The sequence below is a fragment of the Biomphalaria glabrata genome, chromosome 13 (assembly GCF_947242115.1).
Source record: "Biomphalaria glabrata chromosome 13, xgBioGlab47.1, whole genome shotgun sequence".
In the NCBI taxonomy this organism is placed as follows: Eukaryota; Metazoa; Mollusca; class Gastropoda; family Planorbidae; genus Biomphalaria; species Biomphalaria glabrata.
Genome location: NC_074723.1, coordinates 28,202,778 through 28,223,266, shown reverse-complemented (window position 1 = coordinate 28,223,266; position 20,489 = coordinate 28,202,778). Strand labels below are relative to the sequence as shown.

The window sequence follows — 20,489 nt, the reverse complement described above, 5'->3', positions numbered from 1 at the left end:
TTTTATTGAAAAAAAGGACCTGGATGGTGGAATTGTCCTCGCTCCAGGTACCTTGCTTCTAAGGCTGTCAGGCCAGGGGGCTGTTAAGGCAACTATGGCGAGCCTAATAGAGTGCCTGAAACTAACACCGGACAAAGTGGGTTCTCTCTATCGCTTTGAGAACCCCTTTGTCTGGTTCCTGGTCCCAACATCCGCCCGAGTGAGAACCTGTATACTAGGGAAATCATTTGGGAATGAGAAGGACCTCAAGCTAGATGTCTCTACCTTAGAAGACGAAAAAATCAGGGTTACCCTTCACTGGGTAGCACCACCCATAAACAAATCAAAGATAGGAGAAATCTTTGGAGCCTTTGCAGAAGAAGGCTCCAAGATAGAGCAAATCAAGCTAGGCAACTCAGATAAGTGGGCGGCTTGGATAAAAATCCTCAAACAGACTGAACTCCCCTATTATATTCAATTACGATACGAGGACCATCCAGGGAACATAGCATTGCTTCAAAGTCAATTTCCTAAAAGATTGTTAACGTTGCTGTGCAGCTTTGTTAATGAACTTATCAAGGAAGTCCTTTTCCTCTGTATTACTTTATAGAAAAGATGTTGTTCTGTCGTGTAAAATTAAATATTATTATATGTCTAAAATACTATATGACGAGACAGAATGAAGGCTTAGGATGAAATCAGTCACTTTTTCCTCTTCGTACTACCACCAAGTTCAATACATTATGTCCCCTTTAGCCATAAAGTGACAACCACAACTGCCAAGTGCTTGAAAGGAAATATAAACTAATTGGATACAAGTACACTACAGAGATCTTTTTGCATCGTTTAATTTTTTTTTTTTTGGAAATGTCTACAAGATAAGATAACTTTAATTCAGTTTGACTACAATTGACAACCTTAGCGTTGTCAAATTAGTAGATATTAAATGAATTGTAATTTCTTGACCACTCATGTTTTATTTTTATTTTTTTGAAAATGACTACAAATTAGTAGATATTAAATGAATTGTAATTTCTTGACCACTCATGTTTTATTTTTATTTTTTTGAAAATGACTACAAATTAGTAGATATTAAATGAATTGTAATTTCTTGACAAAAGAAAAAGAATAAGAAATTGAGCCTTTTCAAAAAATTAGATCAATTATAAGACATCAGTTAGACCAAGGGGGGCGGTAAAGCGCTTGACTTCCGAACCGGGGGTCCCGGGTTCGAATCCTGGTGAAGACTGGGATTTTTAACTTTGGAATCTTTGGGCGCCTCTGAGTCCACTCAGCTCTAATGGGTACCTGACATTAGTTGGGGAAAAGTAAAGGCGGTTGGTCGTTGTGCTGGCTACATGACACCCTCGTTAACCATAGGCCACAAAAACAGATGAACTTTATATCATCTGGCCTATAGACCACAAGGTCTGAAAGGGGAATTAGTTAGGTCAGGTTCACATCTAACTTTACATTCACTTTCACCTATCCTTTGATCTGCGGGATCGTTGGGGCACTACACAAGATCTGTCAACCTTCTTTCTCCATTCTTATCTCTCATTTGTCTTTGATATAATTTCATTCGGATGTTCTTTCCGAAAATATTGAAGCCTGCCTGGGTGGACGACTTCGGGGGCCGATTTTGAGTTTGTGTTTCCACACAAACTGTCTTTTGTAACCTTTTTTAGCAAGCGTTTAGAAGGCAAAAGGAACCTGTTTACGAAATGTTCTAATCAAAAAATGAGACAGCGGTATTTTACAAAAATATAATAGATAAATCTGGGCGACCTAACCCTGACATGAAACATGCCAACATAATAGAATGGTCAAGTACTGTACTTTACTCTGACCTCTTCGACATTTAGATTTATACTGAGCTCTCCTGAATTTTCTTTCCTTTTCTGGGCGGCTGTGCAGGAGGGGTATGAGGAGGACTAGTTAATTTGTTAGTCTCACTAGTTCCTTTTCTTGGGATTGATGATGAACTATCCTGAAAAGAAAAGATATTTAAATAAAAATAACAAAAATCTAAGATAGTTAAGAAATGAACAGCATTCTAAAGTAACGTGGTTATTAAAGGAGTTGAGTTCACAAAGTTCACACTTACAACAAGCCACAACTTACTTCAAGTGTTGGTTAAATGTTGCAGCTCAGTACAGATTTCAGTCATATGAATTTAATGACTAAAACGGAAAACGATGTCAAAGATAGTAAAGTCGATACGATACTGTCTTTTTTTAAATCTCTAAAACTAAACAAATAGAAAGACATTTGGAACCTATCATCTGACATTCCCATCATAAAATTTACAGACGATATTGCAATAATCAATCTTTGTTGCAGGTGAGGAAAATCTGTACCATTCAACAATAATTTTCTTTTACCAATGGTGTAAAGACATATTTCTAATTTTAAATTTTCAGAAAACTAAAGAAATGATAATAAATTTTAGGAAACATAACATTTTGCAGAAATTCAAATAAACAAACTAAACCGTAGACCAAGTGAAAGAATATAAATACCTAGGTAAAACCATCAACAACAAACTGAAATGGAGTGAACACAGTCAAAACCTTTACACCGAAATGCATCAATGACTCGTCTATCCTAGAAAGCTAAGAAAATTTAAAACTGACAAAACAATAAATAAACTTTTGTATACTTACACTAACACTACTTACACTAAATATAGTAATACTTCACTGGCAGAAAGTCATGGACTAAATAGACTAATTTAAATAAAATTATATATAACTCGAACACAGCTACCATTCCTTGAAGAACTTTTTTTTTTTATCAAACATGCCTTTCCGAAACACACACGATCCTTAAATACATCATGCATCCATTAAACCACTGTTACATCAGATCTGAACGAAGTGGTCGTCTCATTTCCATTAGGACTAAAATAGAAAGATTTACAAACTCTTTTATCCCACTTTCGGTAAGAGTGTTATAAGGTCATTTGTCTCCATCGAGAAGTACATAGAAGTCTAATTCATTAAGCGCTGGTTTTAAGTATTAAATAATTATAATTATTTTTAAAGAAGAAAAATTAGATAACATCTTTACTCTAAAATATGGCATTTTATCTTTAGATATATATATAATTTGTTAAAACTAATGCTTTGCTTAGCATTGTCCTGTTAAAAGGATGGAATCGACGAGTAATATTTTCTAATAAAAAACGAGGGCAGAAAAAAAAAGTATTTAAATACGTAAATTCAAATAAAACACACGCTTAGTTTTAGCAAAGACACGTTAATTAATTAATAATTTATTAAAGACATACAATCTAGACATTAATATTATCAAATAATAATTTTGTATAAAGAAATCTGGATCTATATTACATAGATCTAAGATTTAGCCACCTAAAAGAGGAGAGAAACAGAAACAGTGATAGTGACCGGGCGCGCTCTGCTAGACGAGCGCGCGTGCGCAGCTGAGGTCACGTCAGTACGTCATCATACGGGCGGATAGTCAGGTGCCAAATAATTGACCTGAAAAACTAGCGGCCTTCGATGGGAAGTTTCACCAAATAGGGTAGTATAAGTATAACTCTTCGATTGAATCATTTTAACAGGATAATTCTAAGCAAAGCATACTTTTCAATAACATATTCAAATCTAAAGATAAAATGCTTTATTTTAGAAGAAATATGTAATCTTATTTGTGTTCTTTACAATGATATCATCATCATCAAACTCCATTAGAGTGAGGTCTTGAGAGGCTCAAATCCTCTCTTGCAAAAGCCCTGGACAGAAACCCTGCTGTCTTGCGTAGTGCATAAATGTCGCCATACAGGACGAGAATTTTGGGTTTCCCAGACCTGTCGAGACGGAGGTCAGCAAGTCTGGGGCAATCAAACAGAATATGAGGCACGGTTTCCTCTTCTTCCCCGCAGCGGGGGCACCGTGAATCAAAATTTGGCCATTGCCGCGAGAAATATAAGCCAACAGGACAGTGGCCTGTCCTGCACTGTGCTATAATAGCTTGCTCAGGCCTGGACAGCCTCCACCACGGGGAAGTGCGGTCAGGGCGCCTCATGCACTCCCAGACTCCACGGGCTTTTTGGGACTTGTCCCAGCACTCAAACCACTTTTCCATTTCTGTTTTTGTGTATTCTAGAAGCAGGATGTAATCTTATTTGTATTCTAGAAGCAGGATGTAATCTTATTTGTATTCTAGAAGCAGATGTAATCTTATTTGTATTCTAGAAGCAGGATGTAATCTTATTTGTATTCTAGAAGCAGGATGTAATCTTATTTGTATTCTAGAAGCAGGATGTAATCTTATTTGTATTCTAGAAGCAGGATGTAATCTTATTTGTATTCTAGAAGCAGATGTAATCTTATTTGTGTTCTAGAAGCAGGATGTAATCTTATTTGTATTCTAGAAGCAGGATGTAATCTTATTTGTATTCTAGAAGCAGGATGTAATCTTATTTGTATTCTAGAAGCAGGATGTAATCTTATTTGTATTCTAGAAGCAGGATGTAATCTTATTTGTATTCTAGAAGCAGGATGTAATCTTATTTGTATTCTAGAAGCAGATGTAATCTTATTTGTGTTCTAGAAGCAGGATGTAATCTTATTTGTATTCTAGAAGCAGGATGTAATCTTATTTGTATTCTAGAAGCAGGATGTAATCTTATTTGTATTCTAGAAGAAGGATGTAATCTTATTTGTATTCTTTACAATGATCTAGATGGTAACCAGCCAAGACTTTATCTTTTTTTTTCACCTTTTGTTTTATGTTTGCAGTATTTTAAATTACCAATCTTGAAAACGTCAATGAGATCAATTCTACACTTAGGGTGTAAAATATAGACTAAGGATATACAATGTAGTTTAAACATAAACTGTTGAACGTACTTGCTCTGAGCCATTAGTTCTTGAAGGAGGTCCAGCTACGTCGTCGTCATTAATCTCATCATAGACACGATTGACATTGCTGTTTGAAATACGCAAAAAAAGAATAGTAAGTTTTTTCCATGATTTAAGCTTGTAGTGAATGCACGCTACAAGTATAAAACATATATTATATCATTGGTTTTGTTCACTTAACAAAGTAAGTTTAAATATTCACCAAATGAATTTGAGAAGATATCTTTAAGACTAACGAAACGTCTGAAGTGCTTTTTAAAAAGACAATTACTGCTTTATGAAACAAATGCATGATTGTAAGAGCGGTTACTTCTTTTGATATAACAAAATCATCCTGATTACGCTATGTATAACTCTACTCAGTGTTTAAAATTATAATTTGGTAAAATAGATCTGATGGAAACATTTAAAGACAAAAGCATAGACTAGAATACTAAATCTAGTTAGAGATATGATAAAATAGATTCTAATTTGGTTAGACAGACGCATACCTAGAAACACAAAAGTCTAGACCAGTGGTTCCAAAACTTTTTTGTGTCTCGTAGACCCCTTGCCATGTTTTCTGGTTTTCCGTAGACCCCCTGCTTAAGTTATATTGAATTTTTGAAAATTCATCAATTTCAAATTACACATTTTGTTTAAAATAATATCTAACCAGTGACACAAGGAGTGAAAAAGTAATTTAAAACTACATTTTAAGTTGAATCTATTTTTTATAATAAAATTATTAACAAAATTCAAATTTCAACCCATTATTTAATAGTTAACACGTACAGCATACAATCACTAAACACATTGGAAACATTTGTTTTTGAAGGCTTGCAAGCTCACCATCCGTTGCTACGGAGATTATGTTTCATACACGGATTTGTTGTTTTATGAAGTAGTTCTTTAAAACATTAAAGATTAATGTGGCTAAAGTATCACGGTAAAAGTTTTCACAAAGAGCAGTTTTTGGTGGATTTCTTGAGCCAAAATAATTTGAATAAAAAAATCATTACCAGACAAGGTTGACTCAGCCAGCTTTATAGAGAAATATGTGGTTTGCAGGAATATGTCGTTTGCAAAGACTTACATAAGAAGAAAGAAATATTTGACTATATTCCAACAGAGCTCAAGAATTTAGTGAACTCTTCTACAAATCCATCGCCCTAATAACCGATAAGTCAGAGTTTGCATGGATGGTTCTCAGAAAGCCTCCACAAACGGAGGAGCTGAAATACTCATTTAACGGCCAAATGGAGAAAAAATAATTTAAAAATTAAGTTCATTGTAACTAATGAGCTCTATGACAACCACAGAGCTAACAGCTACCATGCTAGCGAATCAGCCAAGTTCACCAAACAGTTACATTTCTTTCGTGACCAATATAAAAATAGTCCTTCAATGCTTGACAAACTCTGATGCCTCCTAAATAAAACAACTCATGATGCCTGGACTGACGTTCGGTAGTCACCTTGTCTTCTCGCATCTCCTGTCGGGAGGTTTGGGCTAGGATGTAATTATCCACATAATCTGAAGGAACATCCAAGAGATTTTGTACAAAACATATTGTGTGACTTGTAAAGCTCAACAACTGCAAGAACAATGTTGAAATAGAAGGCTGACACACTTTCCAAATGTGAGAAAACAAATACAAAAACGAGAAATTGACAAGCTCTTATTTGATATACAAGGAAGATGAAACCTATTATAAACTATCCAATAGGACCACCTATAACTGTTCACATCAGAACTGTACACATTATAATGAGAAAATATATGTTCCGGAAGCTTAAAATTGGGACCATTGTAATTAGCCCTTTTGGAGTCTTACCAGAGAATGCCAACCATTTTCTTCAAAATTGCATTCTTCATCAAGAGTCCCAAAACAAGACACCGGCCACAAAACCCAAACATGAAATTCTTTTAATGATCTAAGTTTGTGTAAGAGTTTTTTACAATTTCTTTAACGGCTGGTAAAAATCAATATCGTGTGAGGTTTTCAGTATTTTACTATAATCATCATCTTCTCAATATCAGGTCAAAGAGAGATTTTGTGGGTGTATTCTGAACTTCATCTTTGAGTGTTTGAAAGTTTTGCAAACTTTTATCTTTTTATCAGGGTGGCATCATCTCAAATGATCCTACAGCTTAATTGGTTTCATAGCATCATAAAAAATGGCACATTAACACTCGTTTGTTTGACAAGGAAGTAATGAAGCTCAATTTCAAATACTTAACGCTGTACAGTCTACATTTCTTTTTGTTAAAGTTATAACTAGACAAAACTACACTATTTAAATATAGTTAGCAAATTAAATTAAACAATATTTCATTTAATCAGCAGGATAAAAATTTTAAGGATTTCCTAAGGTACAAATTATAAATGTGTGGATGAAAAAATTCCAATTGTCAAAATTAAAGTCACAACATGCTGAATTGCGATTCTTTATCGTAGACCCCCGAGCACATCTCATAGACCCCCAATTCCCATTTTAACTTTCGTAGACCCCTTGGAAGTCTTCGTAGACCCCTGTGGGGTCTATATAGACCACTTTGGGAATCACTGGCCTAGACATATACTGGTGCACAGAATGTCCCAGAACATCTATTTGTTTATATAAGTCTTTAATTATCATACGAGTGTACTTCCTATGACATTAGATATAGATCTCCAAAACAAATTTATTTTTAAAACTTTTGTATACGGAAAAACTAAAACGGTAAAAATAGATCTCTTTTCACTGTGTAGCCAATTAGCAATACTTTGTTCCCCAAAGATATACACATAGCTTGTCAAATTTCTTTAAAAATCCATTATACATTTCGAAATCTGTTTCCAACCCCCCCCCCCTTCCACCCATTAATAGTTTTTAAACAAATGGCCTTTTTAAAAAAATATTTCTGCTGCGACGTAGTTTTACACTTACTAGTAAAATAATAAATTTAAAAATTTCCTTTTTCAATTTAAAATACAAAATATTCTATTTAATAGTATGCTTACACTGAAAAAGACAGGTTGAATATATACCTACAGATATTTTTTAAAATGTATTATTTACAAACAAAATAATATGGTATTCGAATACCCAACAAATCTTATACATGAACAAAACAAAATACTTACCCATCTTCGGTATTTGAATGAAAACATACGACTGTCGAGGATGTGCCTACAAAGACAGTTATTTTAGTTTGAAATCAATTACAAATTAAGTTTGAATTCAATTTCGTTGTTAACTTACTTCAGCTGTCATTGTTAGGACATTTATTAATAATGCACTAGATCTATTTGTGTAACTGTTATGGACCTTGATAGTAATAAAGTAGACAAACATAACTTATTTCAAAACAAGGAAATTTAGGCACTGACCTGCACACCTAGTCCCGCAGATAATGCCGATGCAAACAATAGATGAAACAACTCCAGCCGCCGACACAGCATAAATCATTATAATAAATCTGTCTGTAGTTAAAATATAATTACAATTACTTTGTTGTTTATTTATCAAGTAACATAAAAAGTTTTTTTTTAAAGAGGAAGCCTTAGGAAGCCTAAGATACAAGCAATTAATTTTGCTCTTAATATTTTCTATCACTCTTTACCAATGGTCCATTCTGCTGCAAGTAGACATTATATATGTGTCTTTTGCAAATAGACCCATTTTTATGTAAAAGAAGTATGTTGTGTTATAAAATTTTAAAACCATATACTTGATTTCTATATACAAGTTATTTAGGTTGTTGGTGTAGTGCGCAAAGATGCACTCATTTAAGATATAAAGTGTTGTTTTCCGCCATGATGTTAATGGTAGTTTACTTATTGTTGACTGTGAACCTAGATCTTAATTAATATGGTGGCAGCAGCATATTAATGAGCAGAGGTAATCCTTAATAGATAGATTAAAGTGCTGTCTTATTAAAATTGAAATTGGTCATCATTGAATGAACTATATAAGTCTACAGTTATATTACTTTCTCCTGTGGAACCGTGTACTGGTGTGCACTATAAGCACAGAAGCAAAACAAAAACTAACAGTCCGCGATATCTAGGCAGAAAAAAAATGAGACTTTACAGGACAGAAGAAGGTATGTTTGGGAGGTCGATTTACATTGGGCAGTTCCAATTAAACGTATTATAGACAAGAATAGACTAGCCCAGTGATGCCCTGCCTTATTCAGCCTACGGGCCATTTTAATTTCCGACACTCGTGTCATGGGCCACATCCTCGAAAAAAAAGTTTTTGAAAAAAAGGAAATAAACAACCAATTTTATTAGAAACCCGTGATTCTAGTACACTAATTAATGAGAAGCTTATCCGAAACCAACTTCTAATCTGGCTACATAAATGAGATTAGATCAGCCTTTGTGATGGTTGAAACTTCTTTAAACAGATCTTGGCCAGTAGGGGTTTAATGCATGTTCATAAAAGCTACCAACCTCTATATGTTGCTGTTTGTGTCGCGAAACAATAAGATTTGGATAAGTATCAGGTATGTCGGTGGACTCGTTAACATCTACTGCCCCTTCTCTTCGTTTTGAGTGATGATTTGACACCCTATCCTCTACTCGCATTGTAATTGTCATGAGACACAGCTTCAACTACATTCTTTCTTTTTCATCACTTACTGCAAGCAATAACTTTTTTCAAACATATGAAGTGTGAAAATGATCTAATAATATGATCAGCTTTGTAGCTAGTTTTACAGTTGTCCTAGTTCTTGTCTCTTTTTTTGGTAGATATTCTCATCTATCCGCCTTATTTGTTGTATGGGATGTTCTTAAAAAGAGATACATTTTCTGTCTAAAACAAATATGTTGGCTTTTTCTATCAGTACCACAATCCATCAAAGAAATAAGAGAGCCCTAAGGTAGGGAAAGATTTTTTCAACTTTTTTTTTTTTGTGTGGGCACGATTTTCTACACTTTGTGCAGATATTTCGGAGGGCCGGAAGGAACCACTTTGCGGACCGGATCTGGCCCGCGGACCGTCTTTTGGACAACGCTGCACTAGCCAGATAGGGTGCTGTTGAAATGTGTGCAGTTTTATTAAAAGTGCACACAAATTATTAAGGGGTGTACGGCTAAAGTATTATGTAAGCTTATGCAGGATTAAATTGGCAAAATGGCGTTAATGGCCCTAACCTTAACCTTCCTCTCCGCCACCAAACACTATTTCCATTATTAAAAACACACACACAAAAAAAAGAAAACCATATTTTGAGGCATGGGCGTAGCCGGGGGTGGTGGGGGTTTAACCCACCCCGATGATTTTGACGATAAAACTTCCCTTTCGATATAAAATCTAAAGCAAACTACAGTCACCAAATTCCAATAGCGTAGCCAAGAGAGTTTGCACATTTCTACGAGTCGCTGGGCTGCATTAAAAAAGTGCAGTGAATAGCGTGGAAGTCATCTGCCAAAATTGAGAAAAGACAAGCTGGCTAATAGGAGTCAATTATAGAGATCGTGTCTTTAACAAGGAAATACTATGCCGACAGTGAGGAGAAAGAGTTGTGACAGAGCGTTGCATGAGGTTGGCGGGACATGTATTCCGACAAAATGAATTATGCATACTAAGAGTTGCGATGATATGGAGGCCATAACGAGGAAAGCTCATAAAAGGACGTCTTCGTATAACATGGCGCCACACTTTCATGAAAAAAACTCAGAACTGTGGACACCAGGTGGGAAGAGGCTTCAGACATTACTAGTCATTGACCTTTGTGGAGACAGCTTGTCTTCCAATGAATCGAAAGGAACAGTAAAACTAAGTAAGTAAGAAAGTAAGAATAGCAGATTTAGTTTTTGAACTAAAATTATTTAATGTGAGGATAATGCGATGTAGATACCTAAGAATTTGCTTTCTTTGTTTTTATAATGGAAATAATGCTTGTAGGTGGGGCGGAGAGAGCTCACAGCGCTTCCTCAGACCCCCTGGCTGACAAGGGCAAAATGTCTGAAGTCTTTTCACTAACTCTAGGAAGAACCTATTCTAGGGAACAATAAGCGTATTCCAAAAGAATGAAAGGTCAGAATGTAAAAAAGATGAAATACATACACACAAATACACACACACACAGTTATGACGGGATGGGGAAAAATCCACCCACAAAAAAATTCCTAGCTACGAACATGTAAGATATACGTGGGAAGCGTGGTCGAGACGCTAAGTGCGCTTGAACTTGGCTTGTCTTGGCTACCTAGAAGGGGGCTCGAGCTTCGACACCCGACTCGGGCAGAGTTGTGTTTACTGAGCGCCTAAAGGCAGCACGGAAAACCAACTCCAAGATACCCCCTGCCCCCCACTGATCCACAAATGAGATTGGACCAAAGCGCTCTGAGCATGCTATAAGCATGAAAGTAGCGCTATATAAAAGCTATAATATAATATAATATAATAATAATAATAATAATAATATAGCCTGTATGAATGCGTTAATAAAATAGATCTACGATATGTAGAGATTACTAGATTTAAGCTATTAAGTTAAGTAGTAAGTAGATCTAGAATCGAACTATTGTTCTAGAACTTTAGAATCTAGATTTACATAATTTTCCACATTTCTTACAGCACAGCAGCAAGTCGCAATAAGGTCTGGTAGATCGTAGTCACGTGATTCATGAAACATTCAAACACCTCTATGTGAACGTTTCCATCAACTATCATTTAACTTTTTAACTTTTTTTTAACAGGGTTATTGCTAATGCATAGCCACTCCTGTTGCAGCAAGGTCGGAGGTGGGAACACATGAAGGATCCCATCGTATTCCACAAAGTAGTATAACAAAATCAGAGAAAGCCATTATAACTGCGTACCACTCCCGCTAAAAACGGCGTTGCAGATTGGACACGGGTTTACAAGATTTTCCTTACTACTTGCCATGCACTTAGTACTTTGAAAGCTTACTGTAGTTTAGGATGCATTCTCTTTGCTCCTTTATTTTTTCTTTTTTCATTATGAATGTTTCTATAATGAGTGCCACTGTAAGAGGTACTGTCACAGATGCCATTATAGATTTATTTGTATATTTCACATTTAAAAGCTTGTGTGTAAATAGAAATATAAACCCTTGACTGAGCCTCAGGAATTACTCCACAAATCTAGATCCTTGACAGCGCCTCAGGTTTTACCCGAGACGTAATTACGATGTTGCAAATCTATTGGTTGATTTGAAAATAAATAAAGACATTTTTTTAAAGAGTTAGCGCCAGAGAATTGACGAGAGAGAAAGAAGGCCAGTCGATGAAAGAATTTCCTAGTAGACAGTCGCGTTTTCTAAGAGCTCTGATTTAAAGCCTTTGTAATATTATTTGCGCTTGTTGATCTGTAACTTGTACATAAGCTGTACTTACGTTTTATATTTAAATAAAGTTCCAGAGTTGTGTTTTAACAAAGAATCTTTTATTGTGAATCCTAGATTGTCATTTATTCAACTATTTTAATTCAAGTGAAATCCCCGGCACCACAACACACATTGTGACATCTGGCACTCCGACTAATAAAAGTTTATGGACAACTTCTAACGAAATTTATTCAAGATCTAGGACCAATTTCTAAACTCTTCAAAGGAACATCATTCTTATTTAACGGAGGACAGAATTTCTGTGTTTAACAGGTCAGTTGGTTATCGATAATTCTTTTATAAAGATTTTCGTTAGAGTTACGTCTAACTCACGAAATCTATTATTATATGTAATTAGCAAAAGGACTAAGACCAATATACATAATAACTGGCATTACAAAAAAGACCAGTGAAGCAAATAACTGGCAATATAAAAGACCAGTAAAGCAAATAACTGGCATTATAGTCATTATAAAGAAGACCAGTAAATAATCATTTGTCTGGCACAAAGTAAACAGAAGACCAGATTTAACCAAACTGTTAAACCAGTAAAAAAGTACTCGGCTCAATAGATCTATATATCGAAGCTTACGACTCCAGTGAAATACAATTTTACTGTCAAGCATTATTAGCAAATTGAGGCTTCAAGAACTTTGTCACTATATTATTATTATATCTGAGATAAAGCCAAAATCCAGATATTGTACATTTTGCTCCAATACAAGAAACTAACAAAAAAAAATAAATATGGCTTCCGGTTCTAGAACACAACGACTCCTTGAATTGATGGAATTAGCAAAAGAGAAGCAAATTCCTAAGCCAGATCTGTGGGCAGAACGCCAAGAAGAGAAAGAATATCAAGAGCAAGAATCTGAAAAACAAAGGCAAGAAGCTGAAAAACAAAGGCAAGAAGCTGAAAAACAAAGGCAAGACGCCGAGAAACAAAGGCAACATGAAAAAGAAAAAATGGAATTCGAAAAACAAAATAAAGAAAATAAAGAAAGCATTCCAACTCAATGTCACTCAAATATGTTTGACAAATACCGATTAATGAACAAAATATCGGCTTTCAACGAAAACATTGACAATATGGACTCGTATCTCATAAGATTTGAAGAAATAGCTACAACATCCGGTCTACCTGAAGCACATTGGTCGAGCTCACTCCTCACCCTCTTGACTGGCAAAGCTGTCAGCATTTGCTCACAACTGTCCATCAATGAACGCAGCACTTACTCTGATATCAAGGAAGCTCTACTGCGCCAATACGGAGCAACTTCAGCCAACTATAGAAAGAAATTCTATAATGAAAGACCGCAGCAAAATGATGATCCTCAAATTTTTGTAGCTAGTATGTCAATGTGGTTTGATAGATGGGTATCCATGGCCAAAATAGAAGAAAGTTACCAAGCTCTTCGTCAACATATTATTATCGACAACATCACCCATGCTCACTCAGAAGATATTCAATCCTACATTATAGAGAGAAATCCTACTGATATCCAGACATTAACCAAGATCATCAGACAATATAGAGCAGCCTATCCAAACAAGTCAGTCAAATCATCTGTTGAAGAAAATTTTGTCTGCTTTGCTCAAGACAAAAATGCAAGATATAAGTCAGATGACAAAATCAAATGCAAAAAATGTCATAAACTAGGGCATTTCACGTCTCAATGCCGCAGCAGAACCACAAAATGTTCATATTGCCATAAAAAGGGTCACCAAACTCATGAATGTTGGAAAAAACAGGCAGTCTCCAAAAATCAAAATTTTGATAGACCCACATCACCCACTCAAAGATACAGCAATAGAGAGCAATACAATCTCAACAAAGCACCTGGAAATAATAAACCAGATAACAAACCTCGCTACAGAAGTCATTCACAGGACTCCAGACCACAATATATGCCAAACAGAAGCTCATATAACAGAAGCTATTACAATGAGCATTCAACTATGACAGTCATTGCAAAGTCCAATGGTCTCAAATTTTATCCAGGCTTTGTAGGAGACAAGAAGGTGGAAGTTCTTCGTGACACCGGAAGCACGTCCACATTAGTACATGAACGCTTCGTACACACAAACCGTTTCACAGGCAACCACGTCCAAGCCACTGCCTTCAACGGAACTGTCAGCAAGTTACCTGAAGCCATCATTTATGTTACTACACCATTCTTCATTGGTCAAACAAATCATTAGTAACACCCAATCTACCAGTGAACCTAATCATTGGAAACATGGAGGGAGTTAAAGAATGCACTCCTCAAGAACTTACTGAATGGACAAATGCCATAGAACAAGGTCAAAAATGTTTGGCAGTAATGACAAGATCCATATCCAGACAACAAGGACATTTGGCACCTGAACAAGTTAGCCAAAATAATCACATGGCTACCTCAGTTACGCAAGTTATGCAGAATGCAACAGAACCAGTTACTAGTCCAGTAGCCAGCAACAATCAAGAACATTCAACATGGACACCACCAGTTACATCAAGCCCATCCCTAGCGGTCATAAGTCCACCTCCAATTCCCGAATGTCCATTTTTGAACTTTGAAGAACAAGACTACATGCCCAGAGTCTCTAACAATGATACAAGAACTCTAACTGGTCAAACTGAAGTCCATTAAGACAAGTCATATTTCACACATGATGACATCAAAGAAGAACAGAAACGAGATCCAACATTGCAAATACTTTATCAGAAGGCTCAAGCAAACAAACAGCTGAATCTACCAAATAAACCATATTTTCAAGATGGCCTCCTGGTGAAGAATGCCATGCATAAAGACAATACCATTCAGCAAATAATAGTGCCACAGAAATACAGGAAAGAAATACTGGCAACAGGACATAACATTACACACGCCAGCCATATGGGTGTAGTCAAAACTAAAGCCAGAATCCTCAAAGAATTTTATTGGCCAAGTATCATTAAAGACGTCAAGAAATACGTGAAGTCATGTCATATTTGCCAAGTCAAAGGACCTAAGAACAACAAATCACAGGCACCTATTCAAGATATGGAATTGACAGACAAGCCATTCCAAAAAGTCTCAGTTGATTTGATTGGTCCTATGCCAGTAGCTTCAGCAAGAAACCATCGATATGTCCTGACATTGATTGACACATGTACAAGATGGACAGAAGCAGTACCTCTAGTCAACATTACAGCGCTTGACATCACCAGAGCTTTGTCAGAGATATTTTCCAGAATTGGTTTCCCAGAAGTTATACTCTCTGACAGAGGCACACAGTTCACAGCTGACATTACCAAAAACTTCATGAACATGTACCACATCAAGATGAAGTTCACAACGCCCTACCATCCCCAAAGCAACGGGCTTTGCGAACGATTCAACGGTACTTTGAAGAGGTGCATTTCAAAAATAGCACACGACAATCCGCAGAATTGGGACTTATTGCTACCAGCAGCTCTGTTTGCATACAGAGAAAGTCCTCAAGAAACCACAGGATTCTCACCTTTCGAGATGGTTTATGGCGCCAACCCACGAGGACCGATGGCAATCCTCAAAGAAGCTATTATTCGCCAAAACTCAATCTCATCAGAAACCAAGACAGCGTTTCAACATGTGCAAGATACCAGAAACATAGTCATATCTGCATGTGAAAAAGCAAATGAAGCCACAGCCATAGCAAACTCCAATACCAGAATGAGAGTCAATAGAAACAGAACACTGAAACAATTTGAACCAGGAGATCAAGTATGTCTGTTACTACCAGACAAAAGCAACAGACTATTCATCAAATGGCAAGGTCCATTCTCCATACTCAGAAAGATAACAGATGTTGACTATGAGATAGACATACACAACAAAAAGAAAATCTATCACGTCAACATGTTACAAAAATATAACACAATAACAGAAGGTACCACAAGCCCAGAACAAAATGAAAGAGCCATATCATGTCTTGCAGTCATACCAGAAGAAGATGAAAATGACACGTCTGAATTTGACGACATCAATATGCCACAAACAACTACCAAACAAACTGAATTTTGGCAAGACATCAAACTCAATTCAATGACACCGCAAAAGCAGAAAGAACTGACTACCATTCTCAAAGAAAATTCAGTCATATTTACAGATGTTCCAGGCAAAACGTCAATTGCGGAACACAATATAATACTTACTGATTCCAAGTCTACAAAAGCAAGACCTTATCCATTACCAGTACACTACAGAGACTTTCTTAAACAAGAAATTAACCAACTATTAGAGCAAAGAATCATTGAACATTCCAACTCTCCATATGCCGCACCAATAGTTCTTGTCAAACGGAAGCAAACGACAACTCCAAGAATGTGTGTCGACTTCAGACAGTTGAATAAAATAACCCAACTCGACTCATATCCTATGCCAAATCCTGAAGATCTTATGACCAAATTTTCAGAGGCAAAGTTCTTCACCAAAATACACCTGTCCAGAGGTTATTACCAAATACCAGTCAGACAAGAATGCAAACAGTTTACGGCATTCACCACAGCTTATGGGCTATTCCATTTCAACTTCATGCCATTTGGTCTAGTCAACGCCAGCAGCACCTTTAATAGAGCCATTCACAGCATACTAGGCAATCGCTCTGACACAGTGTCATACATAGATGACATTTGCATATTCCATAAGACATGGAACGAACATATCAAAGGACTACAAGAAGTTTTCATCATACTGAAACAACATGGTTTTACCATAAAGCCTAGTAAGGTAGAACTAGCCATGTCAGAAATATCCTTCCTGGGTTATAGAGTCAGCTACTATTCGCTGAGACCACAAGAGAACATTATTCAACGCATACTAGACATCAAAGTCCCCACCAGTAAAAAGCAAGTAAGAAGTATTTTGGGTCTGTGTAATTTCTACAGACATTTCATACCAGGTTACACAGCACTCATAGCTCCATTGATTGAACTCACTAAGAAAGGACAACCAACGAAGATTCCATGGTCTACAGAGTTACATACCACGGTTGAGAACATTAAAGCTGAATTTTCAAGAGACACTATTCTCAAACTTCCGAATCCAGAGAAGCAATTTTACCTCGCCACAGATGCTTCATCTTCAGCCATAGGAGCATGCCTAATGCAGAAATACCAAGACATTTCACAGAAATGCCAAGAGACTTTGCACCCAGTATTTTTCATCAGCAGGAAGTTGTCACCAGCTGAAACCAGATACTCAACCATCGAACGTGAATGTCTAGCCATTGTATGGGCCATAGCCAAGTTCTCCAGATATCTACTAGGTGCTCATTTCACACTCCTAACTGATCATGCACCACTAGCATTTCTGAACTCAAAGAAGTTAGCGAACAGTCGTTTAACTCGTTGGAGTCTACAACTCACAGACTACCAATTTGAGGTCAAGACAATTCCTGGACGTGAGAATGTCTTCGCTGACACACTTTCCAGATGTATTTAATTCTTTACATAATTGTGTATATATTTTTCTTCCACAGGTGTAGTATATCAGTTTTGTATTGTCATATTTTAATTTTATCATGGAGCACCATGAAGAGAAGTAACTCATTCAATTCAAGATTTAATTTATTCAAGTATTATGCTTTGTACAACTTTTGATATTGTCTCATTTTCATAACCACTTGAATAGTGAAACAGGTGTTCTAAGTCATCAATAATTTTGTTTTCATATACCTGACACTGCATTTACATTTTTTTTATTGTTATCTCCAACTTGACCTTATTTTTCAGAGCATTGTCATATGTTACCTCAACCATTTTTCTATAATTTCATGTATGGTATCTTGTGTATATTTAAATATTTTTAATACATATGAGCATTTCTATTACCATACAAATGCTAAATGGAGGGGGGGTGGTAATATGTCACAGATGCCATTATAGATTTATTTGTATATTTCACATTTAAAAGCTTTAGAAATATAAACCCTTGACTGAGCCTCAGGAATTACCCCACAAATCTAGATCCTTGACAACGCCTCAGGTTTTACCCGAGACGTAATTACGATGTTGCAAATCTATTGGTTGATTTGAAAATAAATAAAGACATTTTTTTAAAGAGTTAGCGCCAGAGAATTGACGAGAGAGAAAGAAGGCCAGTCGATGAAAGAATTTCCTAGTAGACAGTCGCGTTTTCTAAGAGCTCTGATTTAAAGCCTTTGTAATATTATTTGCGCTTGTTGATCTGTAACTTGTACATAAGCTGTACTTACGTTTTATATTTAAATAAAGTTCCAGAGTTGTGTTTTAACAAAGAATCTTTTATTGTGAATCCTAGATTGTCATTTATTCAACTATTTTAATTCAAGTGAAATCCCCGGCACCACAACACACATTGTGACAGGTACAAATATTGCACAGACAAAATGTTGCCAGCACTTTTTTAAAACTTGAAAATCAAATGTTGACGCATAGGGTTTATTTAATTTATTTTTAAATATAAAAGTTTTATTGAAAGGGTAATAAATTGGTTGAAAAATAAAAGTTTACAAAGACACCATGTGTGGAAACAAAACTCAAAATCGGCCCCCCAAGTGGTCCACCCAGGCAGTTAAAAAGGCAGGTTTCAATATTTTTAAGAAGAATATCAGAATGAAATTCCATCAAAGACATAATGACAAAGAAAAATGGAGAAAGAAGTTTGACAGATCTTATGTGGTGCACGAACGGTCCAACAGACCAAAGGATAGGTGAAAGTGAAGGAGACGTTCGATGTAAACTTGGACTATTTGATGTCGCATAATGATTATCTAATTAATCTAATTGATTTGTAAAAAGGGTCAATCTCTTATTTAAAGCATCAGGAAAAACAAGCTCCCTTCCCTTTAATAAATTTTACTGTGAAAGTACATTAGTATTGCAGTTCAGGCTATAATATGAAAAACTACTTAATAATTGTTGTTTAAAATCATATTCCAATTATATGCATACTAAATAGATTTTTTTTCTTTAAAAAAAAAAAGTAAAACTTTTTTTGTAAATGTAGTAAATGACAGAACTTAATAACTTAGCAAAACAATTGTAAACAAAAACGTTGACAAATAATTTAAAACCTTTTGCATAAATGTGTAAAAAATGTTAAATATTTATCCCCCTTACTAAATAGCCTCTGGTGTTTGTTACTATTAACAGTAAATAGTTTTTAAAAAATGTATTTTTATGAATAATCTGCTTGCATATTTGATTTCTAAATTACATTTATCGCTTTCAGAAATGAAAAAATAAAATAGCCGTTGCATCAAAAATTTGAATGGGTCTTCAATATTATGATGTTGGATTTTCAATATCTTTTCTAGTTTACGAGGTCCAAATGGGACGGACGGACGAACGGACAGATCACACACAGCTAATAGCGTCTATTACCATTTCGGGGCAGCTAAAAATTAAAGTTCCCCTTTCAGACCTAGCGATCAATAGGGAAGATTAAGTCTAGGTTCTTGCAGCGATGGGACCCCATGATGACCTGCTAACTATCGTAAAAAAACACAAGCTTCCAATCTATAGCCATATTTCTAGATCTTCGGGGCTCGCAAAGAATTTCTTTCAGGGAACAGTACCAGGAAAAAGAAGAAGAGGCAGACAGAGAAAGCGATGGGAGGACAACATAAAATAATGGACGGGCCTGCCATTGAAAGAGGTTCTAGCTAAGACAAAAGAGGAAAAGAGAAAGACGGTTGACGAGTCTTGGATGGTGCCCCAACGGTCCAATAGGATAAGGGATAGCCAGCCAGCTAATTAAAAGCTAGACACTCGATCGCTGAGTACTGGCACCTATATGTTTTACAAAAAAAAAGTACTGCTTATGTCTGCAAAAAAGAAAACCCACTGGTTTCAAATTTGCCGAAAAAAAGACGCAGCGTTAATCTGGTAGAAAATGACAGCCACATAAATGAAAGTATTGTACCTTTAAGTTTTTCTTTCACTTTTTTTGCGTAGCGATGCTGCTAAGAGACGTGTAGTGAATGGGTTAACACTTTTAGCATTTTCCTGTAACTAAATCTTATATTCTCCTGGCAGTGTTCCAGTTGTTTTCAGCATTTCAGGAAATGGTCTTTGTAACTTATCCTCTGCCTTGTATTCTATACTGTTTGTCCATTGTAGTAGTTCTAAGCATTCTGCTGTGTTTTCTTCTGCTCTTAAAGCAGGTGGAACAATGTTTTCTGCAGATGTCTCTATGTCACCCCTAGAAGCCACTGAGTGTTGGGAGACACCCGGAGAAGTCTCAGTGTTAACAGGAGCCAGTTGATGTTGAAAGACCTCAGAAGATGTCTTGAAGTCTCTCTGAG

At 36.0% G+C, this 20,489-nt stretch overlaps 1 protein-coding gene across 3 annotated transcripts in view; it reads right to left on the bottom strand.

Moving 5' to 3' along the window:
- The window catches only part of LOC106073707 (uncharacterized), an 82,067-nt gene that overhangs the window by 18,026 nt on the left and 43,552 nt on the right, over positions 1–20,489 (bottom strand). For all 3 annotated transcript variants that reach the window (XR_008774417.1, XM_056008338.1, XM_056008337.1), the window contains exons 5-8: positions 8,224–8,316; positions 7,978–8,023; positions 4,857–4,935; positions 1,830–1,969 (exon numbers count right to left, since the gene is read on the bottom strand). Coding sequence is in view for 2 of the 3 variants with exons in the window: in XM_056008338.1 (XP_055864313.1) it covers positions 1,847–1,969; positions 4,857–4,935; positions 7,978–8,023; positions 8,224–8,316 (341 nt within the window). In the remaining variant the exon portion in view is untranslated. The remainder of the gene's footprint in view (positions 1–1,829; positions 1,970–4,856; positions 4,936–7,977; positions 8,024–8,223; positions 8,317–20,489) is intronic.